Here is a 19272-nt window from a genome sequence, read left to right on the forward strand (position 1 = left end):
GCGGCAAGCTGGTGATAATTTATATCGCCGCCAATCATATTCCTTGCAGTGGCAGGCCGGCGGTGTTTTCTCTCAACACCTTAAGCAGGTTAGCATAGGTACTTCGCAAGTTGGGCTGAGAATCCTTCCTCAGAGGATTTATCTCCGTGCATTACCTCCCTTTGCATCTTGCCCAGCCAATCATACTTGGACAGCGCAGGGTGGGCCACTCGCAATTCTATACCCTTCTGGGTAATAACTAGCCAGGGCTGAGAAAGATCGAATTCCCACTCCGGAACTATGTTATAGGGAGTGGCGCAGGAGTTTCTGCGACTCTCTCGCGATCATATAAAGGTTCTGATTCTGTTGAAATTCTACCAGAGAAAACTTGCAAAATATCCTTAACCAGATTACTGGACATTGAAGTTTAGGACTACCTATCGGATAATATTTATTAAACAACAACACTATTACTACTTTATACCTGCTATTACTACTCAAGTACCTATCCGGTACCTAGCAGGAGTTTTTGCCTGCATATCAGGAACCTACAACCTGTACTAGGTACGAGGTACTCGCTAGTACCCGCGGCAATCTCAGGAGCAGAGGCATGTTTTCTCTACCTGCGGCAGCACGAATGTCGAATGTCTCAAAGATAAGCAGTATGTCCAAGCACCCGATGTAAATGATCAGGTATGCAGATTTGACTGTTTTGTACTAGATGAATTGCACGGCGGTTCTGCCCTTCGATGCTCGGTAGACCTTCGGAGCACAAACAATGGCGTCTATGTTGAACAATCTTACGAATGTAACAATCCGGTCTCTGAGGAGAGGACGAGCGTCTCCAAGTTTTCTTTACCTGAAAACGAGGATTCTGCCGATATAAAAGGCAATAATGATTATAGTATTCATAGACAGGGTGAAAAGGCAGGAAGCCTAGGGTCACCCAGAGCCATGCCAGACCCGCCCCACCCAGTCACTGACAGCAAATCGCTGTGCAATGGCCATCTATTAAAGATTGATGCACATGTAACTGGAAGCCGCCCATTGGTAATCAGCACCGGCGATAACGCACCCACTGGCTCCATTTCTCTAGCCTCCAATGTTCTTCAGGAGTTGACTTCTATTGAGAAAACGCAAGTCAAATATGAATGCATGACACAAACGGACGGCTGTTATGAACTGTGCATTGGGGAGGGCTGCCAAATACCGCGATGGCGCATTGGTTCGGTGATTCTTTACAACATCTGCACAGAAACTTTTGCAACTTCTGTTGCGGCGGACTCAGTTTCTGCTGCAATGACAGAAGCAATATCAATGTGGGGGGAAATCAAGGGTGTGGTTTTTAAGGAAGTTGGCCGCGACGATCCAGCCACATTTCGGATTAAATACAAGAAAAGCCACAGCAGCCACCCTAATGTTTACGCCAAGTCTTTCCTCCCCAGAGAGTGCCCGAGCAGCCTGGTTGTTTATCAAAAGGCTTTGGAGAACACTAGCTACTTGGCCAACATTCTTGCTCACGAGCTTGGTCACATCTGGGGCCTCCGTCACGAGTTTGCACCCGAAAAAGAGAAGTATTTGCCTTCTGTTCGCATTGGAAGCGAGAATCGTCAATCTATTATGAATTATTTCGACGATCTGAGCAAACTCCAAGTTGGTGAACAGGACCGCAAAGAGTTGGCAGCATTTTATGCGCATGGCCAGGCAAAGTACGAGGGCCTGCTAATAGTTAATATTACGGCCCCCTTACACACGTGGTAAATGCAGAAGTGTGTGATACCCAAGACGTTTTGCTCTGTGAATTGCTGCTGAGACTTGGGGTCCCCATTAATCAATCGCTTCCACTTTACAAGCTTTTTAATAAGTATTGTTTATCAGCATGACAGACGGCACGAGGGCAACAGCTCATTGGTGGCACTGATCAATCACCAATTTGTTAATCTAGATTTCTTATCTATGAAAGAACTACGTAGTTCAAACTTGCCTTGCAATCTAGAAACTTTAAACTCGCCTTGCAATCTACTATATCAAATAAGATTCAATCAACACGACGACGATACTCTTGAAGAACACCAAAAACACTGCGAAATTTTGGTTCTTGTAGCATTTACGCTGCATCACAACATTCGATGCTAACAGGTACTTTTAACTTTTAAGCCACACTAATGTGGACAAGCGGCACTGGGGCGCTGGCATGCACCATGCGATAGCAGTGGACCGTTATCACACCTTGATTTCTATTGGAACATTTTATTGAGGAATAATCTATTCGCGGACGGATTTTCGCAGAGCAGTATGACTGGCAGTTACATGGTGTGGCATTATACATGTAATAATGGTAGCTGCCTGCATTTACCGAGTACAAGTAGATATGTGTAGCTACGGGCATGCACCGCCTTGAAACATACTTCTATGGATTGAAGTTGCTAGCAGAGCCATTTACACAGATACTTGAACATAACGTCTTACGTTGTCCTTAGTCCGCGAATACAAAGCTTTAGTGCTGGTAGATATATTTCCTGTAAGACTAGTAAAAGATGCAGAAAATATTATATGGAACAAGTACGGAGTACACCTAGTATTTTAGTGCGATCCCTTACGATTTAAGTGCCTTCACTTACAGTCAGGGACACAACCCTTAAACTTTATGCATTAGTTGATGCTACTATAGCTATATATCTACAGGAAGGGGAATCTTGTCTAACAATAGGACTTTCATATAGTTAGCCAATATCCAGGTGTAGACAACAAGAAAAAAAAAAGATCTTGCATTACTATTACAGTAAATCTCAGCCAAACATCTCCTTGCACTATATGGATTGTTTTAAACCAAAATAACTTTAATGCAAGTGTATGCACTCAAAACGATCTATAATATTATTTGATTCGCTATATTTTTCTTCTGGAGAGATTATTCTTATGAAGTATTACTTCTGAATTACAACACTTTCATTCACAGGAGACATATTGCAGGATTTTCTATGTAAAAAATGTAAAAAGTCTTCCTAATCTAATCTATAAACAACATGGCTAAGTCCATTGCCTATCACTAGATGATGCACCTACATGTGCTCTATTCAGAGACAGCATCTTAATGGGCACTGCGCTAACCGTACAGAGGATGCATATAGCTAGAACGGGGGCAATTTGCATGCACAGAGCATAAGACCAAGTGATGGGATAGGGGCCAACCTCTGCACTAACGTAACTCCGTGTAACATGCCAGTTGAGCACTGTGATGTTTGACCCCTAGATGACGGGAACGCTAGTTAAATGCTTTCGGTCTGTACCCTGTCGATGACGGGACGCTAGTTGAAAGCCCAACACCAAGAATCCTTATGATGCGCCTTTAGAACTCTCATATTGTACCCTGTCGATGACGGGACGCTAGTTGAAAGCCCAACACCAAGAATCCTTATGATGTGCCTTTAGAACTCTCATATTGTACCCTGTCGATGACGGGACGCTAGTTATATACTCTCAGTCTGTGCCCTGCCGATGTCGAGTGCTAGGCGGGGTGTTGATAGAAATCACCGCCGGTCTGCTGCTATAAATTTGTATATAATTGGCGGCGATGTAATTTATCACCCACATGGTACCTAGTGATTAATTACGGGGAGTCTGTACCCTGTCGATGACGGGAAGCTAGTTGAATGAAACACCAAGAAATCACACTATATGCAATGCAAAGCTCTCATATGTACCCTGTCGATGACGGGAAGCTAGTTGAATGCTTCTGCAACACTTAGAAACTACAGGTGCAGCTTGAACCGTTCTCGATATATATAAGTCATCAATTTGTCTTCTCAGGTTCTTCCTGTCCTTGGAAAGAAAAAAAAAAAAGCAAGTGAAATAATTGCGGAAGGCGACGGATACTTCTCCTATAACTTCAATAACCAAAGCAGTGCTTGGTGCATCTGCCAGAACTACTAGTAGTATGTCGTTGTCTGCCATCCATTTCATTCAATAGTGAACAATGACACTGCATCTAACAAATGTTTTCATATCAGCTATCTCGCAAGATAACCCAGTTCAATGGCCTTATATGAACTCTCGCGTAACCAACGACAGCATCCATGTGGCTGTAACAGCAATGGGCCGTCGCTATCATCCCCTTCGGGAGGTAGCGGCTCCTCTTCAAAATTTAATGGCAAAGTTTGGAGGCCAGCTCTTGATTATAGTGAAAGCGCGTCCAGTGCAGCGAGAATCACGAACTTTCTTCTTGAAGATGAAACTAACATGGATATGGCCCATGAGAAACGTCAAGAGACTTCTAAATCTGCTTTTGATGCCCCTTGCTCAATCTTTGAGAGAAAGTGTCCTCGCTGCCAGCCTGGGTTAGAGCAAAATGATGCTGGTCAGAGCCAAAATATCTGTTCAGCCCCCAACCATGGAATCATTACCTCAGCTGGGCTCTCTTCCCAAACATCTGCTGCTTTCTGCGTCCCAGAGGGTGTAGCTCATAGCTACAATGTGTGTATCACCGAAGAAGGTGCAGAGGGAGAAGTGCGCGTTGGATGGAAAGGCTATGCAACTCGTTGGAAGAAAGGCTCCGTGCTGAGGTATATCGTTTGCGCAGAGACTTTTCCAAGCCTCGAATTGGCAGAGTTGACAGCGCGTGAGGCGGCAAAAGCAGCTTTGATGTGGCAAAATATCGGCGTTCGTTTCAAAAAGGTTGGTCGTGATGAGAAAGCTACATTCGCAATAAAGTATCGCATTGTGCCACACGATTGCAGGCCGGACGTCTACGCTAGTGCTTTCTTCCCAGGGACCTCGCCTGGCGAATTATTTGTGTATCAGCTAGCACTGAAGCCTTCCGATGTTCGCTTCTTGGCTAACATTCTCGCTCATGAATTTGGTCATATTCTGGGTCTCCGCCATGAGTTTGCAGTTAAACCCTCTTTTCTCTGGGGCGAAGCGAATGATCGATCGGTCATGAATTATTTCAGCGATTTGATTCAGCTTCAAGTAGGAGAGCAAGATCGCAAAGACTTGGCGACGTATTATGAATGCGAGGCAGGTCAATACGAAAGGCTCTCGATAACTGATATCGAACCACGGGTATTCCGATTTCCCTGCGTCAATAAGAAATATGATATTAATCGCTATCGATCGACACGAAAACGATTATATCTGAAGCAATTTACGCAGATTTTGTTGTCATTGGCTTTTATCCGCTTTTGTTATGACTTTGCGATATTTGTTTCCTTGGCATGTCGCGCTTTTTTCCTTGGATGAATAGGGGCGCGATGGATATTTTCTTAGGGCTTCATCATTTTTTATTCTCTGTTTTTGGGGTATTAGCGTCTAGGGCCGTTCGTTATATAATTGTTCTCTTTAATGATAAATGGATATTAAAATTTAGCCAATGGGTATAGTCATAGAGCTAAAGAATAATGAATCATTGGCTACTTGAAAGCCATGAGGCGTGTTTGGTATATGTGGAATATTAATCTCATATTTCATTATTATAGATAGAGTGAATATAATAATCGCATCATGCCCACCGGTTTCTGTGCAGACAAGGGCATGAATTCGGGTGGTAGTAGTACATATACACTGTTAATTACAACTTGCTCAACCTTGATGCCCCATCTAGTCGAATGACAGCCCCGTTAAACATGGGATTCTCAATAATGTGCTTGACCTGTAGATAGTTTTAGTCTCCGAAACAGTTGAAGGAAGCATATGCGTAAAGTTTTGAACAGAATACGCACCAAAGAGGAGAACTCAGGCGGGTTGCCCGCTCTGTTGGGAAAGATGAACGAAGCTTCGAGACTTTTCCGCACCCTGTCGTTCATCATAGCCGTCAAGGCAGTTGTAAACAAGCTGGGAGCGATTGCGACGACGCGAATGCCGTAGCGAGCCAAATCTCGAGACATGGGCAGTGCCATTGACGCGACGGCTCCCTTGCTGGCTGCATAGCTGACTTGGCCGTATTGGCCATCGAAGGCGCTTGAGCTGCTGACCATGATGACGACGCCGCGCTCACCATCCGGGCCTTCGGGATCGACCTTGGCGAGATGCACCACAGATTGGCGGATGAGATCGATGGTACCCCTGAGATTGACGCCTAGGACGAGGTCAACTTGATCCAAGTCGAAGGCATCGCCGTTCCGATCAAGGGTCTGGATACTGATTAGCAAGAGACCATCGCTCGAGTCAGTTCACTTACGGCTGCTGGGAGGCCAATGCCGGCTGCTGGAATCACACCGCCGAGCGGCTTTCCAGTCTCCTTGATCCAATCCACCGTGCCTTGAACAGCCTTTGAAATGCTCTCAGTCTTTATCACATTGCAATGGAAGAACTTGGCTGAGGGCCCAAGCTCCTTTTCCAGAGCTCGCCCGGCTTCTTCATCGGATAAGTCGAGGATCGCGACGAAGCCGCCGGATTTGATGATTTCAAGGGCGGTGCTTTTGCCTAGGCCCGACGCGCCGCCCGAGATGATGAAAGTGCGATCTTGGATCTTCATGACTTGGATTGATTATAGGATTTTTTTTTTTTTTTGTTTCTAATGAGGAGCGAAGCATATCCTGAGTGAGCGCGCAAACATGGCAGACGTCAGTTATAAATGCCGGGGCGGGTAGAGCTTATTTGGCCGCGTGCCGAGGCTTAAAGCTCCCAGGTTTCATTTGGCCTTCATAGTCTAAGGCTAGGCCCAGTGGCAGCCCTGGAGATGACTGCACACATGCACATGTATCCCATTGTAAATTTATGTTTCATATATAGAGCCCTTGATTGTAGAATATAATAAAGATTTAGGACATATACGAGTATGGCCTGACCGCTTTCTTCACACTTGGAGAAGTATCGCAATGTGGGCAATCAGCAGCCCGCCATGTACCACATGATGGCTTTGTGGGTTCAAGGGTCTCCATATTCATGCCCAAGTCCGCCTCGACAGTGGTAAGAGTGCAAGCAATTGCTTACATAACCGCAGTCATTGGGCTGCGAGCGTCACTGATAGTGATAGCGTTGCGTAGCGAGACGGAAGGGGCCCATGCACTAAAAGCTGGTGACACCATCCCTGCATAGGTCCCATCTGCAGCGACATCACCTATCGATCCGTTCCATAATCTTTGCAACGGACAACTTCTTTGCAACTTTGCACAGAGCTCTGACGGCGGTCGGTTTCCTCGGAATCTGGTTGCTGCATCACCTACGAGACCAGCGACGATAATTCCATTTCCCATTTATAGCTCAAATACGCCGGACGAGCTTTGCGCCCACTCATGATGAGGCCAAGGCGGTCGTCCGGGGCGAGCGAGTCCAGCGCTGGAACAGCTCGTCCCGAGCAGGTGAGTGGCTCAAGCAAAGGCGGCCGAGGCGAGATTCTCTGAGACGAGATATGCTGAGACGATGATACAATAGGAGCTCGGGAGCATGTACGACTATTTGGCCAAGGTGATACTGCTAGGACCCAGTGGCTCGGGAAAGTAAGTGACCTGCAGAGGACGGGCATTTGGACGACCAATCTGTTGCTTTGAAGGATGGAAAGGTAGCTAACCAGATTCATTTTTACGAATAGGTCATGTTTGCTCCATCGATTTGTGAAGAATGAGTGGAGGATGTTGTCGTCGCAGACGATCGGTGTCGAGTTTGCAACAAAAATAATAAAGGTTGGGAGCGGGGCGCGACGAAAGCGGATAAAACTGCAGGTATTTCAGCCAGCCCCCCGTTTGGCCTTTGCAAGATCAAAGATCTATTATGCTGACATATTCTCTGTCCGATATAGCTATGGGATACGGCCGGAACCGAGCGTTTTCGATCCGTTTCGAGGTCGTATTATCGCGGAGCGGCGGGCGCAATTCTAGTATACGACATCGCATCACATATATCTTTCCGAGGGCTTCAGCCGTTTCTCAACGATGCGAGGGCGCTGGCGTCTCCTCATCTGAGCGTCATGCTGGTGGGAAATAAGCTGGACTTGGCTTCAGAGAACCTCGTTGATACAAGTTTGCCTCCAGCAACTCCCAGCAGCGTGGGCTCGACAGCGACGGGCGTTAACGGTGGGGCCTCCTCTCTATATAGAGATCATGCCGGTTCCATTGGCGCTGGCACACAACAGAGAGCGACAGAGGCACCCGAGGGCCGTGAGATATCCTCCGCCGAAGCGAGTCGATGGGCTAGCACGGTGGGCATTCCGGTCGTAACAGAAGTCAGCGCACTGAACGGCGAAGGCGTAGATGAGGTCTTTAATCGATTGGCCAGAATGATCTTGACAAAGATTGAGTTGGGCGAAATCGATCCGGATGACCCCATGAGTGGCATTCAGTACGGCGATGGCGGATGGAATACGGCCAGCGATGGAGGCAGCATCAAGAGCTCCATCACCGGCGGCACCTTGGATGAGAGCCTGAGCGGCCCACGGAGACGCAGACGAGGGAAGAGCCGTGGCCAGAACTGGAATTTGAGAGAATGGGAAGATGTCTTTACGCTCAGCAGTCGCCGGAGGGGCAGAGGGTGTTGTTAAGGGCCAAACAGCTCCCGCCTACGACCCTTTTTCCTTCTTTTCCTTTCTACACACACATTCACTCACGCACTATACGCACACACACACACACTCTCTCTCTCTCTTGTCTTTTCGAGAGCTTAGCCATATTTATATCCATATGCGCGCACAAAATTCTGGAGGAAATTGTGGAAAATAATATGCATAATCAGCTCTTTTTACGTTTTGTTAATCCAGAGATGAGCTTGAAGACATCAATGACAGCAAGCAATGTTGGCGTTTGGGAACGGCATAGAAGCTTGAATCCTGCCTTTGAATTGGCAGAAACTTTTTTTCTCTCTATTTTTCTGTCTTCAAAATCTTTCTTAGTTTATTTCCGATTATCTTTCCGAAAATATCATTCTTGGTTCGTTCAGGAGGAGTACCGCCTCGCTCTCGTCTCAGTGCACACGTATAGGCTATATGTACCTATTCCACTGGCAATACGTGTATTCATGTACATGTACCGGGCAATGACGAACTGATTTGCGTCGTCAACATTGCATCCAAAAAAGGCACAGCGCTTTTGATGTGCGATAAATTGCCTGCAGCGTCGAGATGCGAACTGCTGCAGCGGCTGCATGTGCTGATGCCCCAAAAACCCCGCCTTGCCGCTTCAAGGCGCGGAGGTCCAGCTTCCGTCATACAACTCCAACAGCCTTGAAGCGTGTACTTTGCACGTATAAGTATTGACATTCAGATCACTTTCGAGCTTTGCATTTTCATTCTCTCATCTCCTTTCTTTATTAAGCTCTTCTATTCCTCTTTTTCTCCTACTTCTAAATCTGGGGCCATTTCACCGGATAGGCCGTCAGATATCACCATCACCTAAACTTGGTGCCCAACTGATTCCCCGCAATGGCGCCCCGAAAGATCATCCCAATTGATGCTGGTTGGCAGTTTAGGAGGACAGACGTTGATGACTTTTCGTTTCTGCCCGTTGCCCAATTCCCCACCAATATCCACCTTGACCTCCTGCATCACAACCTCATTCCTGATCCGTTCATTGGAAAAAATGAACTGGATGTGCAATGGGTAGGAGAGGTGAATGCCTGGCAGTACCGCACGTCGTTCAAGACTCCCAAGATTGGGGCTCAAGAAAAAGCAATTCTTGCCTTTGACGGACTAGATACATTTGCCGAGGTGCTTCTCAATGACAAGAAGATTCTGGAAACAGACAACATGTTCATCCCCGAGCGGGTAGATGTTACGGCACTTCTCAATGACACAGACAACCAACTGGTCATCACCTTTGACAGCGTGAATGTGAAAGGGTGGAAGCGAGTGGAGCAGCATCCTCAACACAAGTGGGGTGTCTGGAATGGAGACGCCTCTAGACTTGGCGTTCGAAAGGCCCAGTATCACTATGGCTGGGACTGGGGCCCGACACTGTTGACGTGCGGCCCCTGGAAGCCCATCAGCCTCGAGATATACGAATCACGCCTCGCTGATTTATACTCAAATGTCACCGTTGATGAGTCTCTCGCCAACGCCAAAGTTGTGCTCCATGCAGCGACCGAAGGAAAGGCATCCAAAGTGCGGTTTGACATCTCCCTAGGCCAGACTGCCCTAAGCGAGACTGTTGATGCTACAAAAGGAGATGTAGTAACTACCTTTAACATCAACAAACCAGAGCTGTGGTACCCTCTCCGGTATGGAAAACAGCCACTATACACGATTACTGCTACACTACTCGATGGTAGTGATGAAGTAGATGTTGTGTCAAAGAGAATAGGCATCCGAAAAGTCGAGCTTGTTCAGAAACCACTTAAAGACCAACCAGGAACATCATTCTATTTCCAGGTTAACAATATCCCAGTATTCTGCGGTGGCAGCAACTGGATCCCCGCAGACAACTTCACTCCAAGAATTACCAAGCAAAAATACCAGGACTGGGTTAAGCTTCTGGTCGAAGGCAACCAATCCATGCTGCGTATCTGGGGTGGCGGTGTTTATGAGGATGAGAATCTGCTTGATGCGTGCGACGAAAATGGAATTCTTGTCTGGGTTGACTTTCCGTTTGCTTGTGGAAGCTACCCATGCTGGCCAGAGATGCTGCAATCTATCGATAGAGAGGCCAGAGAAAATGTCAAGATCCTGAGACACCATCCGAGTATTGTCATTTACGCTGGTAATAACGAAGATTACCAGTATCAGGAGAGCGAGGGGCTCACATATGACCCCGAAGATAAAGATCCTCAGAGCTGGCTCAAGACAGATTTCCCCGCTCGCTACATTTACGAGCACCTCCTCGTGCAAGTGTGCAAGGATCTTGTTCCGGAGACATACTATCACTATGGCAGTCCCTGGGGAGGCAAGTCGTCGGGCGATCCAACAGTAGGAGATATTCATCAGTGGAATGTGTGGCACGGCACTCAAGAGAAATATCAGAATTTCAACAAGCTGAGTGGGCGCTTTGTTTCTGAATTTGGCATGCAGGGCTTCCCATCTGTTAAAACTATCGATGCTTACCTGCCAAAGGGCAAAGATGACCCGGATCGACACCCACAGTCCGACATTGTGGATTTCCACAACAAGGCCGATGGCCATGAGCGCCGAATTGCTCTTTATCTCGCAGAGAACATAACCTTTACGACAAGTCCACTAGAACAATATGTCTACTCTACTCAGCTGATGCAGGGAGAGTGCCTGTCATCTGCGTACCGGCTCTGGCGCCGCGAATGGAAAGGGCCCGGACGAGAATACTGCAGCGGAGCTCTTGTGTGGCAGCTGAACGATTGTTGGCCCGTGACATCGTGGGCTCTCTGCGATTACTATTTGCGACCAAAGCTCGCCTACTTTACCGTAAAGCGAGAGCTCAACCCCTATACCGTTGGAATCAAGCGAACTGAACATCGCCATCCCAAGGATAAATATACAAGAGTTGATATCAAAGTAAAGACTAAACTTGAGATTTGGGCTTCCAGCTTTACACTCGATGATGTCAAAGTAGACTGCGTTGTCAAGGGGTGGGATGTGGAGACGGCTGAGGAAGTCTTTAGCAAGACTATCGCGTCATCACAGCAGCTGCTGGGTAACCAGAGCACTGAGTTGGCAATCATCGATCTTCCTGTGAAGACTCCTAATGCTGGTCTGGAGGGTCGCACTATTGTAGCGGCATATATCTACCAAGATGGCAAGCTACTTGCTCGATATGTCGACTGGCCGCAGCCGCTTAAGCATGTGCACCTACAACAACCTGAGAGATTGATCGCGAAGCTCTCTCAAGATAACAGCTCGGTCATACTAAGTGCGGACGTACCGGTCAAGGGTGTCGCCCTAGAATGCGACGACGAAGCGGTCAAGTTTGACGACAACCTAATTGATCTCGTGCCGGGCGAAGAAGTTCCGGTCCGTGTGACGGGAGCTACGAAGGATACGGTGATAACGACGAGATACTTGGGGATCTCCAACTAGATTGTATCTCGTTTATTTTTGGACCTTAGTAGTTTAATTGATAGATAGACCGGTATTCAATGAAACCTTTTTAGTGAATCAATCGCTCTTTGATGTGTTTTACGTTATTATTTCTGTATAAATATATCAATTTGAAGTGATATTCATTGTGTCAGCAGTTGTAAACATTTAACTACATAGTAATATATCCGAGATTTTAGGGGCAGTTGGGCCGTTTCCGCGGACTGAACTTAAGCTCGACTTACTGCTGCACGTTTCCGGATATAGGCCTGGCGTTAGCAAACTCCGGCGACCTGGTGTAAGTCTAGTTATTAAAAATCATAGAAACTTGGTTGAAGAAGGAAGATGGAAAAAATATAAAAGCTGCTTGAAATGAATTTAAACGAATTCTCTGTGAATACTCTCTTCATTCAGAGACAATAAATTGCCTGCTATAAAAAGGCTACAACCCCTACTATCACCGCCTTCCAATAATGGCTTCTGAGTCTTCTCTTCCTCCCACGCATCGCGCTCTTGTGCTGCGCTCGCTCGACTCTCCATTAAAAGTTGAAATCCTTGCAACACCAAAAGCAACTTCAGGAAATGTTGTTGTTCGAGTCCTCGCGGTCAATGTCCTATCATACGGCCGCGAAATCCTGGACGGCACCCGGCCATACCCCTACCCAAAGCCATATACTCCCGGTGGAAGTGCAATTGGAAGAATTGCCGCCGTAGGACCAGACTCTACAGTCCTTACACCTGGACAATTGGTCCTTGTGGATGTCATGGTTCGTGCCAGAGATGATACGTCAATTAGTTACCTGATTGGTATACACAACGGGTTTTCTAGCGGCTCTGTAAAACTCGCTACTGATGAATGGCGAGACGCTACATATGCCGAGTATGAAAAGGTTCCTCTGGAGAACTGTTATGCCTTAGATGAGGCCCGCCTTCTTGGAGATCCTGCCAGCGGTGGTTTAGGCTACTCTGTTGACGACCTTTTATACATCCATCGCCTGCTTGTTCCATTTGGAGGATTTAGAGATGTCGATCTCAAAGTTGGAGAGACTATCCTCATTTGTCCCGCAACCGGGCCTTATGGCACTGCGGCAGTAAGCCTGGCTCTCGCATTAGGAGCCAATGTAGTTGCAATGGGAAGAAATGTCCGGGTATTGGAGAAGCTTGCAGCTACAAGCGACAAGATAAAGACGGTCCAGATAACCGGAGACGTTGAGAACGATACCGCAGCCATTAAGAAATACGGCCCAATTGACGTCTTTTTCGACATTTCGCCGCCAATGGCTGCCTCTTCGACTCATATCAAGAGCGGCATCTTGTCCCTTGCGCACTCCGGCCGAGTCAGTCTCATGGGCGGCATTGCGGGCGATATATCCATCCCCTACGGCACAATCATGTTTAATGACTTGAAACTCCACGGGAAGTTCATGTACGAGAGGAAGGACATTAGGATGCTGATCAAGATGGTAGAATCGGGCGTCATGGGACTTGGGGAAAAGATTGGAGCCCGCGTTGAGGGCAAGTTTGGTCTTGAAGAATGGGATCAGGCTTTTACGGCTGCAAAGGAGAATGCTGGGCCGGGGCAATATGTTGTCATTGCTCCCTGAAAGACAGATCGTTATAGTAGATTGTTAAAAACGGCATATAGTAACAAATTTATTCAAGTTTAACAAAACGATAATACTTCGCTACGCTTTTTATATAAACAGAACTCTATGAGTCAATGTAGGCCTTTCGGGTCGCAGGAAAGTCAACAAAGCCCTTTCCCGCAACAAAAGTTGTGTGCCATGGCTGTTCATTTTTGTTTTCAGCCAACTTCAGATACGCCTCTGCGTGGGCAGCGCCCGAAACGCCACTAGTAACTGCTCTTCCTTCAGCGGTACGCTCATCGGCGAAATAGAAGCTACGCAGAATGATCCTTGTTAGTCCATCTGGAATCATAACATATAAAGCGATAGTAGAATTAACTCTGGAAAACTTACCCGTAGCCCTTGCTCTTATAATGCACGCTTGCACCGCCGATCCACGCGGCGGCAGCGCTCTTACCAGCAGCAAGCGTGACGAAAATCGGATTAGACATGGTGACTGCGTTGAGCCAGTTGCCAGTGTAGATGAAGGCCTTTGACAAGGACTTGTCCAGCCTCTCAAAGCCTGCAACGGCCTCTCTGGCTGCGATATAGGCCGAGGTGTTATTCAGCCTCAGGTCCTTTTCAAAAGCATCAATGTCGACGGTGAAAGGATTGGAGCCGTCAGCGGGCGGCGTCAGAGCGGCGGCATTATAAATGACCACGTTGGGATCGGCGCCGAGCTTCTGGCGGACGGATTCGAAGATTGACGGGACGGTGTCTGGCTTGGAGAGGTCTGCAGGGATCTGGAGCTGCTTGTCTGAGGAGGACTCTTTGATGGAGCGCGAAACAAGGGCTACTTTGTAGCCGGCTTGGGAGAATGCGCTGGAGAGGGCTTGGCCGATGTTGGAGCCGGCGCCGAGGATGAGAGCGATGCCTTTCTGGGAAGCCATTGTTGTTGTTGTTGTTGTTGTTGTTGTTGTTGTTGTTGTTGTTGCTGTTGTTGTTGGTGGTGGTGGTAGTGATACTACTATTGTTGATGATTGTAGTGCTTGTTGCTTTTGATGAGTGTTCGATGTATGCTAAGGCTTTCTCTAAATGCTTGTTTGCTCGTTGCATATCCATCCTTTTATACTACATTTCTGCTATTGATCCATTATATAAAATACAATACATTAATCATAAATTTATAAGCTCATTACCCATCATTCTACGTCTTCTGCATTATTAAGTCTCAGTCTCTCATAACACAATTACGATAGCATGTACCTACAGTCGCATCATGCATAGCCTTGCCAGATCCTTCTGCCGCGCCGTCCAATCAGGATGACGACAGCAACGCCTTGGCAAGGTCAGCCTGGCCTCCAGCCTCATGATTTCAAATCGTGGCTGCCCACCCTTGATTAACAACTCTACTAGGGATGAGGCTGAAGATTGTTGCTTCGGTACTTGCATTGCAAACAACCGCGCGCGATGTGGAGGTGTCTTAAACTAGCGAGGTAGGGTGTTTTGCTAGCTTCAGTGCTGATTTCCGTAATTCCGCTCTGCGTTTGGCAAAGAGTCTCTCTATTGGAAGGATGACGTGATAAATCATACTTAAGTTTCTTGGTAACGCCGTGTAGTGGGTATTCAATGCTCTGCCAGTATAGGAACGTTAGACAGAATACACGTGTCTACCCTCTTAGGTTGGCTACTTTGAAGAAAAGGGGTGAGTCCAGACTAGAACTGCCACAAAGAGACATGTTTTTTTTTTTTTGAGTCTGTATAAACATTGATTCGAGCTTGCACAACTATCTTGTTCAAACTTGTATCTGGTATAACTATTTAATTCAACTTGTATATACATCGTCTCGCTTGCGAAAGATAGACCGACTCATCCTGGATAGTGAACAACCAGGTACAGTGTTAAAGGAAATCTTGCAAATATCCCATTCCCACGCCCAACAAAAACATGCGCCTTTTTCTCCCATAATTGCGTATAAAATCTTGCTAGAGTATCACCATCACCATTTTAATCTGTGAATAAAATATGAAGCAGCTCAAGGCCAGAACAAAAGCCAATAACCCTTCACATTAATGGCTGCCCTCCTTCTTCATTCATCCTCGCATTCAAGATGAACTCGAACGGATCGATTGACATGAGGGTCTCCACGTCAATCATCCTCCAGTCGAAATCCGGATCTTGAGCCCCTGGAAGGTTCATGACACATGAGTGGCCGTCGTTACAAGCAGAAAGAATTGGCGGTATCGATTCTCGGGAGCCGTTTGGCGCATAGTAGTTTAGTGACATGGATGGTATGGAGGGCGGGTACGCAGAAACAGAAGTATCGGAGGGCGTCATCAGGTTGTTAGCCAACGGGAGTGATGGGTCAGTGGGGCACTGAGGCGTCTCGGCGAGGGTTGTTTCTATTCTGCGGCAGGGGCAGTTGGCGCAGGGGGCAACCGTGCAGATGATGCGGTTGATGGCCTTGATAAGAATCTGGGTCTGAGACGGCGACGCCTCGTTGGTTGGAGACATTGTGGAGAGACACTCCAGAGCAACGTGAAGCCACGGTAAGTGGGCATCTACTTTGGTTTTGTCTTGGAGCATGTCGAATCCCAGCACATAGCAGGCGCCTTCAAGGAAGAAGGAAAAGTATTTTGTATCCTGTTAGAAAGGTGTAAGTCCAGGTCCATCTTGTTTCAATGTTCTGTGACCAGCAAGCTTTCGCACATACCTTGCAGAGGGGGTTGATCTCGCACGACTTATTAATGTACTTAATAATCTGACGAGCCGGCTCAAGGCAGTATTCACATGCAGTATCCAGCCACGTCAGCTCTCGAAGCTTGTCGCTAGACTCGGCTCCGGCCTGCGGCGCCGGGCTTCTCAATTTCCCCCTGAGAACAAGGAAGGGGCGGAACATTAATAGCTGAGCATGATAATACACTGAAAAGGGGGTCCCTGTTAGTTTCCAATAGAGCATATAAAGAGAGGATGATATTTCTTGACATACTCGAGGCCATGATGGTCTTGCAAAATCCGCATTCGCCAGTACCTGGCTCTCCCTGGATGTCGAGGTGAACTTCGTACAGTTGCTGCTCTACATACGCCTGGAGCTCATGTCGAAGCTCCGTTGCAGCGTTCCACATATGGAGCAGTGACTCGTGGCGTTGGTTGTAAATGCGCGCCGCACATTTCGAGATGAGTCTTGCCAACCTCACAAGGGCCAGCAAGTACTTTTCCTCCGCCGGCACGGGGACACCGCCGCCTGGATCTGAAATGGATGTCGGACGTCCGAGGCAGAAGCAAATCCAACTGCAGAAAGTAGGTCAGCAAAATTACAAATCATTTTTTAATATATATACAGAGAACTAGAAGGATGCGAAGGATCAAAAGTGTGCGTACGTTTCCTGGATGAATAGGCTCCAAAAGGTCAGGCGACGCTGTAAGCAGTCTCGCATCTGCCCTCGAATGCTAATGCCCCTATGTAGACCTGCTGCAACCGCTTTCCTAGTAGCCACACCAACGTATAGGAATGCAGAGTGCGGTCGGGATCTCTCCATCTGGAACTGCGCTTGCAACAATGGGATGTGGATTGCTTGGATGTTGACGAGCTCGGCCAGCTTCTCGGCTCCCTGTGATGCTCGCTGGAAGAGAAACTGCGCCAGTGTTTCCTCTTCTAGAATTGAGGCACCAATGGCCATTGCCAGCATGACCACCACGACATCGGGAGAATCAAAAGAGAAGAGCCCTGGTGATGAGTAGAGCAGATCGGTGCGACGACGGAAGTCCTCCTTGGTCAGGATGGGCAACAGGTGCCAGTAGGTGGCCAAGTACCGCTCCAGAACGCGATCGCACAGCTCTCTATTCAGGAACATTGCAGAATAGTCATTTGATATTGTGGTAGACTTGCTATCGGCCAAGTCGCCAAAGAAGAGCTGCCGGTTCTGAAACAGATCCAGCCCTGGGCCAACCTGGGCCACCTCTTCGCGCCGTGTTAGTGGGGTCTGGATGCCTGTGATCAGCCGGTAGATGGAGTGTAGCATCGAGAAGTTGGACGACGGCCCATAGTGCAGCTGGATGATGGATGACGGCGACGTCGTGATGGCTGCCACACTGTGCACATGGAACCCCCAGCTGTTGTCGTCCTTGGGCTTGCTGCCCTGCGGCTCGTGGGTCGAGTGAGACGATCCGGGCGTTTCATCCGAGTTGCTGGAGCTGGACGAGGCCACCGTGGCCGTGGCCGATGCCTGCGACTTACGCGGCCGGTTCCTGGTCCGAGTGCGGTAGACGCACGACACGTTCCGGTTGAGGCAGCGGGCACATGGTTCGTTGCCGTCGCACCTCGTTTTTCGGACCCGGCAGGCCTCGCAGGCTTTGCCGATGTTGGTCATGGCCCCCGGAGTTCTGGAGAGCAAATGTGGTTGTCCGAAACGGCGGAGAACGGGACACCCGGGTGTTACTCAACAAGCAGCCAGTGAGTGACGCTGTTGGCTATCGTCTGATGTCAACTGGGCGTTGAGTCCGAGAGACGGAATAAGAGAACTAACACATCGAATTCCGCAGTGGGAGGACTTGGTATATTTGCAGAGCTGAGAGGGCTACATTTGTCAGCTCGAAGCAAACACAATCTAAATACCCAGCATTGAGTCCACTTGGCCTTCCCGCAATCCTATGAGACAAAGCATTGCCCTTGCCCAGCAAAATATCGTAGGATCATGGACCTTCTGCCGTGGTGGAGCAGCGGAATTAGTTGATAGAGACATTCGCATTCTGTCGCTGCATTTAGTCTTATCGATACCTTAGTTTGCCACGCGAGCAGCAGAATAGTCGCCGGAAATACGCCGCTTATACGCCTATGCGGATGGTTGCTGACAATTCCGTGGCCATAATTCCGACACCTGCGACTTTCATATGAAAAGGGTCAAGCAAGAGTAAAAACTAGCTCAAGCTAATAGATACTATCCTGCAAGAATACTTGGCGAAGAGCAAGGCGCGAGAACCGATTGGTTCTGCAGATTCTTTCCTATCCCTATTAATACACGTATTATCCAATGAGCTGTTGTTGGTATACATAGCTAGCTGTAGGCACATGCATCATTTCAACCAAGTAGCCCAGTTCTTTCTGGAAGTCAGCCATCAGCTTCGTATTGCTACTACCTATAGTCCCACATACGGCATAAAAGATGATCTGCTTCTTTCAGAGTTGACGTTCAGACATACACTGACAAGTTATCATACACGACCAGCAGCTGACATTCAACTCCTTTAAGTTACATACCTACGTGTAGCGCCTGAATACATGTACTGGACTAAATTGAGACAACTAAGCGAGCGCCACTTTTGCTGTCATTTCTGTCAACTGGTCAATAGGCACCTGTATTTCCGCTTGGGCTATACAATATCCGTACTAACAAGCCTAGCTCGCAAGGTTCAATCCTAGCCACTCATTCCAATGCGTCAAGATAAAAGCTCATTCCAGCCATGTCCTGCATCTTTGGGATGTACTTTACATTATTGCCAAATTGCAAATCATTTCTTTGCTGTTCTAATTGAGTCACCTGGCTACATGGTTGTTAGAAAAGATATCACCACTCAACTAAGAGGCTGTACCACCTTCTCTTTGCAGGAATCCGCTAATAGCGATTTGTGGGGCAAACAGCTGTTATAAAATAAGCAAATGTTTACCTAATAAAAAATATTTATATATATTATGTAATTTTATAACTAGAATTATGTTATTAGTTATAAAACGCATATAAGTTATTACATTTTAGCATAAGTTGCTGTGCAATAGAATAGAACTTCTACAATTCAAGTTTATGTTTTATATGTTAGTCAAA

The 19272-nt window shown here is 47.4% G+C and overlaps 8 protein-coding genes across 8 annotated transcripts; 5 read left to right on the forward strand and 3 right to left on the reverse strand.

The window, feature by feature from the left end:
- Positions 1 to 933: 933 nt before the first annotated feature.
- On the forward strand, positions 934 to 1740 carry TrAFT101_005260 (uncharacterized protein; the record flags this gene model as incomplete). Its single annotated transcript, XM_066127422.1, has 1 exon — positions 934 to 1740. The coding sequence occupies one exon, from the start codon at positions 934 to 936 to the stop codon at positions 1738 to 1740; it is 807 nt and encodes a 268-aa protein (XP_065983533.1).
- A 2478-nt stretch (positions 1741 to 4218) lies between these two features.
- On the forward strand, positions 4219 to 5217 carry TrAFT101_005261 (uncharacterized protein; the record flags this gene model as incomplete). Its single annotated transcript, XM_066127423.1, has 1 exon — positions 4219 to 5217. One exon carries the CDS (start codon positions 4219 to 4221, stop codon positions 5215 to 5217), a length of 999 nt encoding a protein of 332 aa, XP_065983534.1.
- A 35-nt stretch (positions 5218 to 5252) lies between these two features.
- TrAFT101_005262 (uncharacterized protein) lies at positions 5253 to 6706 on the reverse strand. Its single transcript, XM_024900866.2, has 3 exons — positions 6155 to 6706; positions 5697 to 6107; positions 5253 to 5626 (listed from the first exon to the last, which is right to left on the reverse strand). The coding sequence occupies exons 1-3, from the start codon at positions 6449 to 6451 to the stop codon at positions 5546 to 5548; spliced, it is 789 nt and encodes a 262-aa protein (XP_024757541.2). The 5' UTR covers positions 6452 to 6706; the 3' UTR covers positions 5253 to 5545.
- A 505-nt stretch (positions 6707 to 7211) lies between these two features.
- On the forward strand, positions 7212 to 8452 carry TrAFT101_005263 (uncharacterized protein; the record flags this gene model as incomplete). Its single annotated transcript, XM_024900950.2, has 4 exons — positions 7212 to 7277; positions 7351 to 7415; positions 7508 to 7637; positions 7715 to 8452. The coding sequence occupies 4 exons, from the start codon at positions 7212 to 7214 to the stop codon at positions 8450 to 8452; spliced, it is 999 nt and encodes a 332-aa protein (XP_024757540.1).
- Positions 8453 to 9328: 876 nt separating this feature from the next.
- MAN9 (Beta-mannosidase B) lies at positions 9329 to 11887 on the forward strand (the record flags this gene model as incomplete). The annotated part of the gene is made up of 1 exon (XM_024900919.2): positions 9329 to 11887. One exon carries the CDS (start codon positions 9329 to 9331, stop codon positions 11885 to 11887), a length of 2559 nt encoding a protein of 852 aa, XP_024757539.2.
- Positions 11888 to 12360: 473 nt separating this feature from the next.
- Positions 12361 to 13491, forward strand: TrAFT101_005265 (uncharacterized protein; the record flags this gene model as incomplete). Its single annotated transcript, XM_024900903.1, has 1 exon — positions 12361 to 13491. One exon carries the CDS (start codon positions 12361 to 12363, stop codon positions 13489 to 13491), a length of 1131 nt encoding a protein of 376 aa, XP_024757538.1.
- Positions 13492 to 13522: 31 nt separating this feature from the next.
- On the reverse strand, positions 13523 to 14419 carry TrAFT101_005266 (uncharacterized protein). The gene is made up of 2 exons (XM_024902752.2): positions 13867 to 14419; positions 13523 to 13787 (listed from the first exon to the last, which is right to left on the reverse strand). Exons 1-2 carry the CDS (start codon positions 14400 to 14402, stop codon positions 13598 to 13600), a joined length of 726 nt encoding a protein of 241 aa, XP_024757537.2. The 5' UTR covers positions 14403 to 14419; the 3' UTR covers positions 13523 to 13597.
- Positions 14420 to 15207: 788 nt separating this feature from the next.
- TrAFT101_005267 (uncharacterized protein) lies at positions 15208 to 18116 on the reverse strand. Its single transcript, XM_024910168.2, has 4 exons — positions 16835 to 18116; positions 16443 to 16744; positions 16167 to 16375; positions 15208 to 16096 (listed from the first exon to the last, which is right to left on the reverse strand). The coding sequence occupies exons 1-4, from the start codon at positions 17821 to 17823 to the stop codon at positions 15518 to 15520; spliced, it is 2079 nt and encodes a 692-aa protein (XP_024757536.1). The 5' UTR covers positions 17824 to 18116; the 3' UTR covers positions 15208 to 15517.
- Between the last annotated feature and the right edge of the window lie 1156 nt (positions 18117 to 19272).

Source organism: Trichoderma asperellum, chromosome 3 (assembly GCF_020647865.1).
Source record: "Trichoderma asperellum chromosome 3, complete sequence".
NCBI classification, from domain to species: domain Eukaryota; kingdom Fungi; phylum Ascomycota; class Sordariomycetes; order Hypocreales; family Hypocreaceae; genus Trichoderma; species Trichoderma asperellum.

Excerpts from the sequence above, each read along its gene's own strand:
- TrAFT101_005262 (XM_024900866.2), bottom strand. The coding sequence starts at position 6,451 with ATGAAGATCCAAGATCGCACTTTCATCATCTCGGGCGGCGCGTCGGGC. Across the intron at positions 6,108-6,154 it reads GCATTGGCCTCCCAGCAGCC|ACCCTTGATCGGAACGGCGA; the intron begins GTAAGTGAACTG and ends ATCAGTATCCAG. Across the intron at positions 5,627-5,696 it reads CGCCTGAGTTCTCCTCTTTG|GTCAAGCACATTATTGAGAA; the intron begins GTGCGTATTCTG and ends AACTATCTACAG.
- TrAFT101_005266 (XM_024902752.2), bottom strand. The coding sequence starts at position 14,402 with ATGGCTTCCCAGAAAGGCATCGCTCTCATCCTCGGCGCCGGCTCCAAC. Across the intron at positions 13,788-13,866 it reads TATAAGAGCAAGGGCTACGG|CTTCTATTTCGCCGATGAGC; the intron begins GTAAGTTTTCCA and ends CATTCTGCGTAG.
- TrAFT101_005267 (XM_024910168.2), bottom strand. The coding sequence starts at position 17,823 with ATGACCAACATCGGCAAAGCCTGCGAGGCCTGCCGGGTCCGAAAAACG. Across the intron at positions 16,376-16,442 it reads CAAGACCATCATGGCCTCGA|TGTATTATCATGCTCAGCTA; the intron begins GTATGTCAAGAA and ends CCCCCTTTTCAG. Across the intron at positions 16,097-16,166 it reads AGATCAACCCCCTCTGCAAG|GATACAAAATACTTTTCCTT; the intron begins GTATGTGCGAAA and ends CCTTTCTAACAG.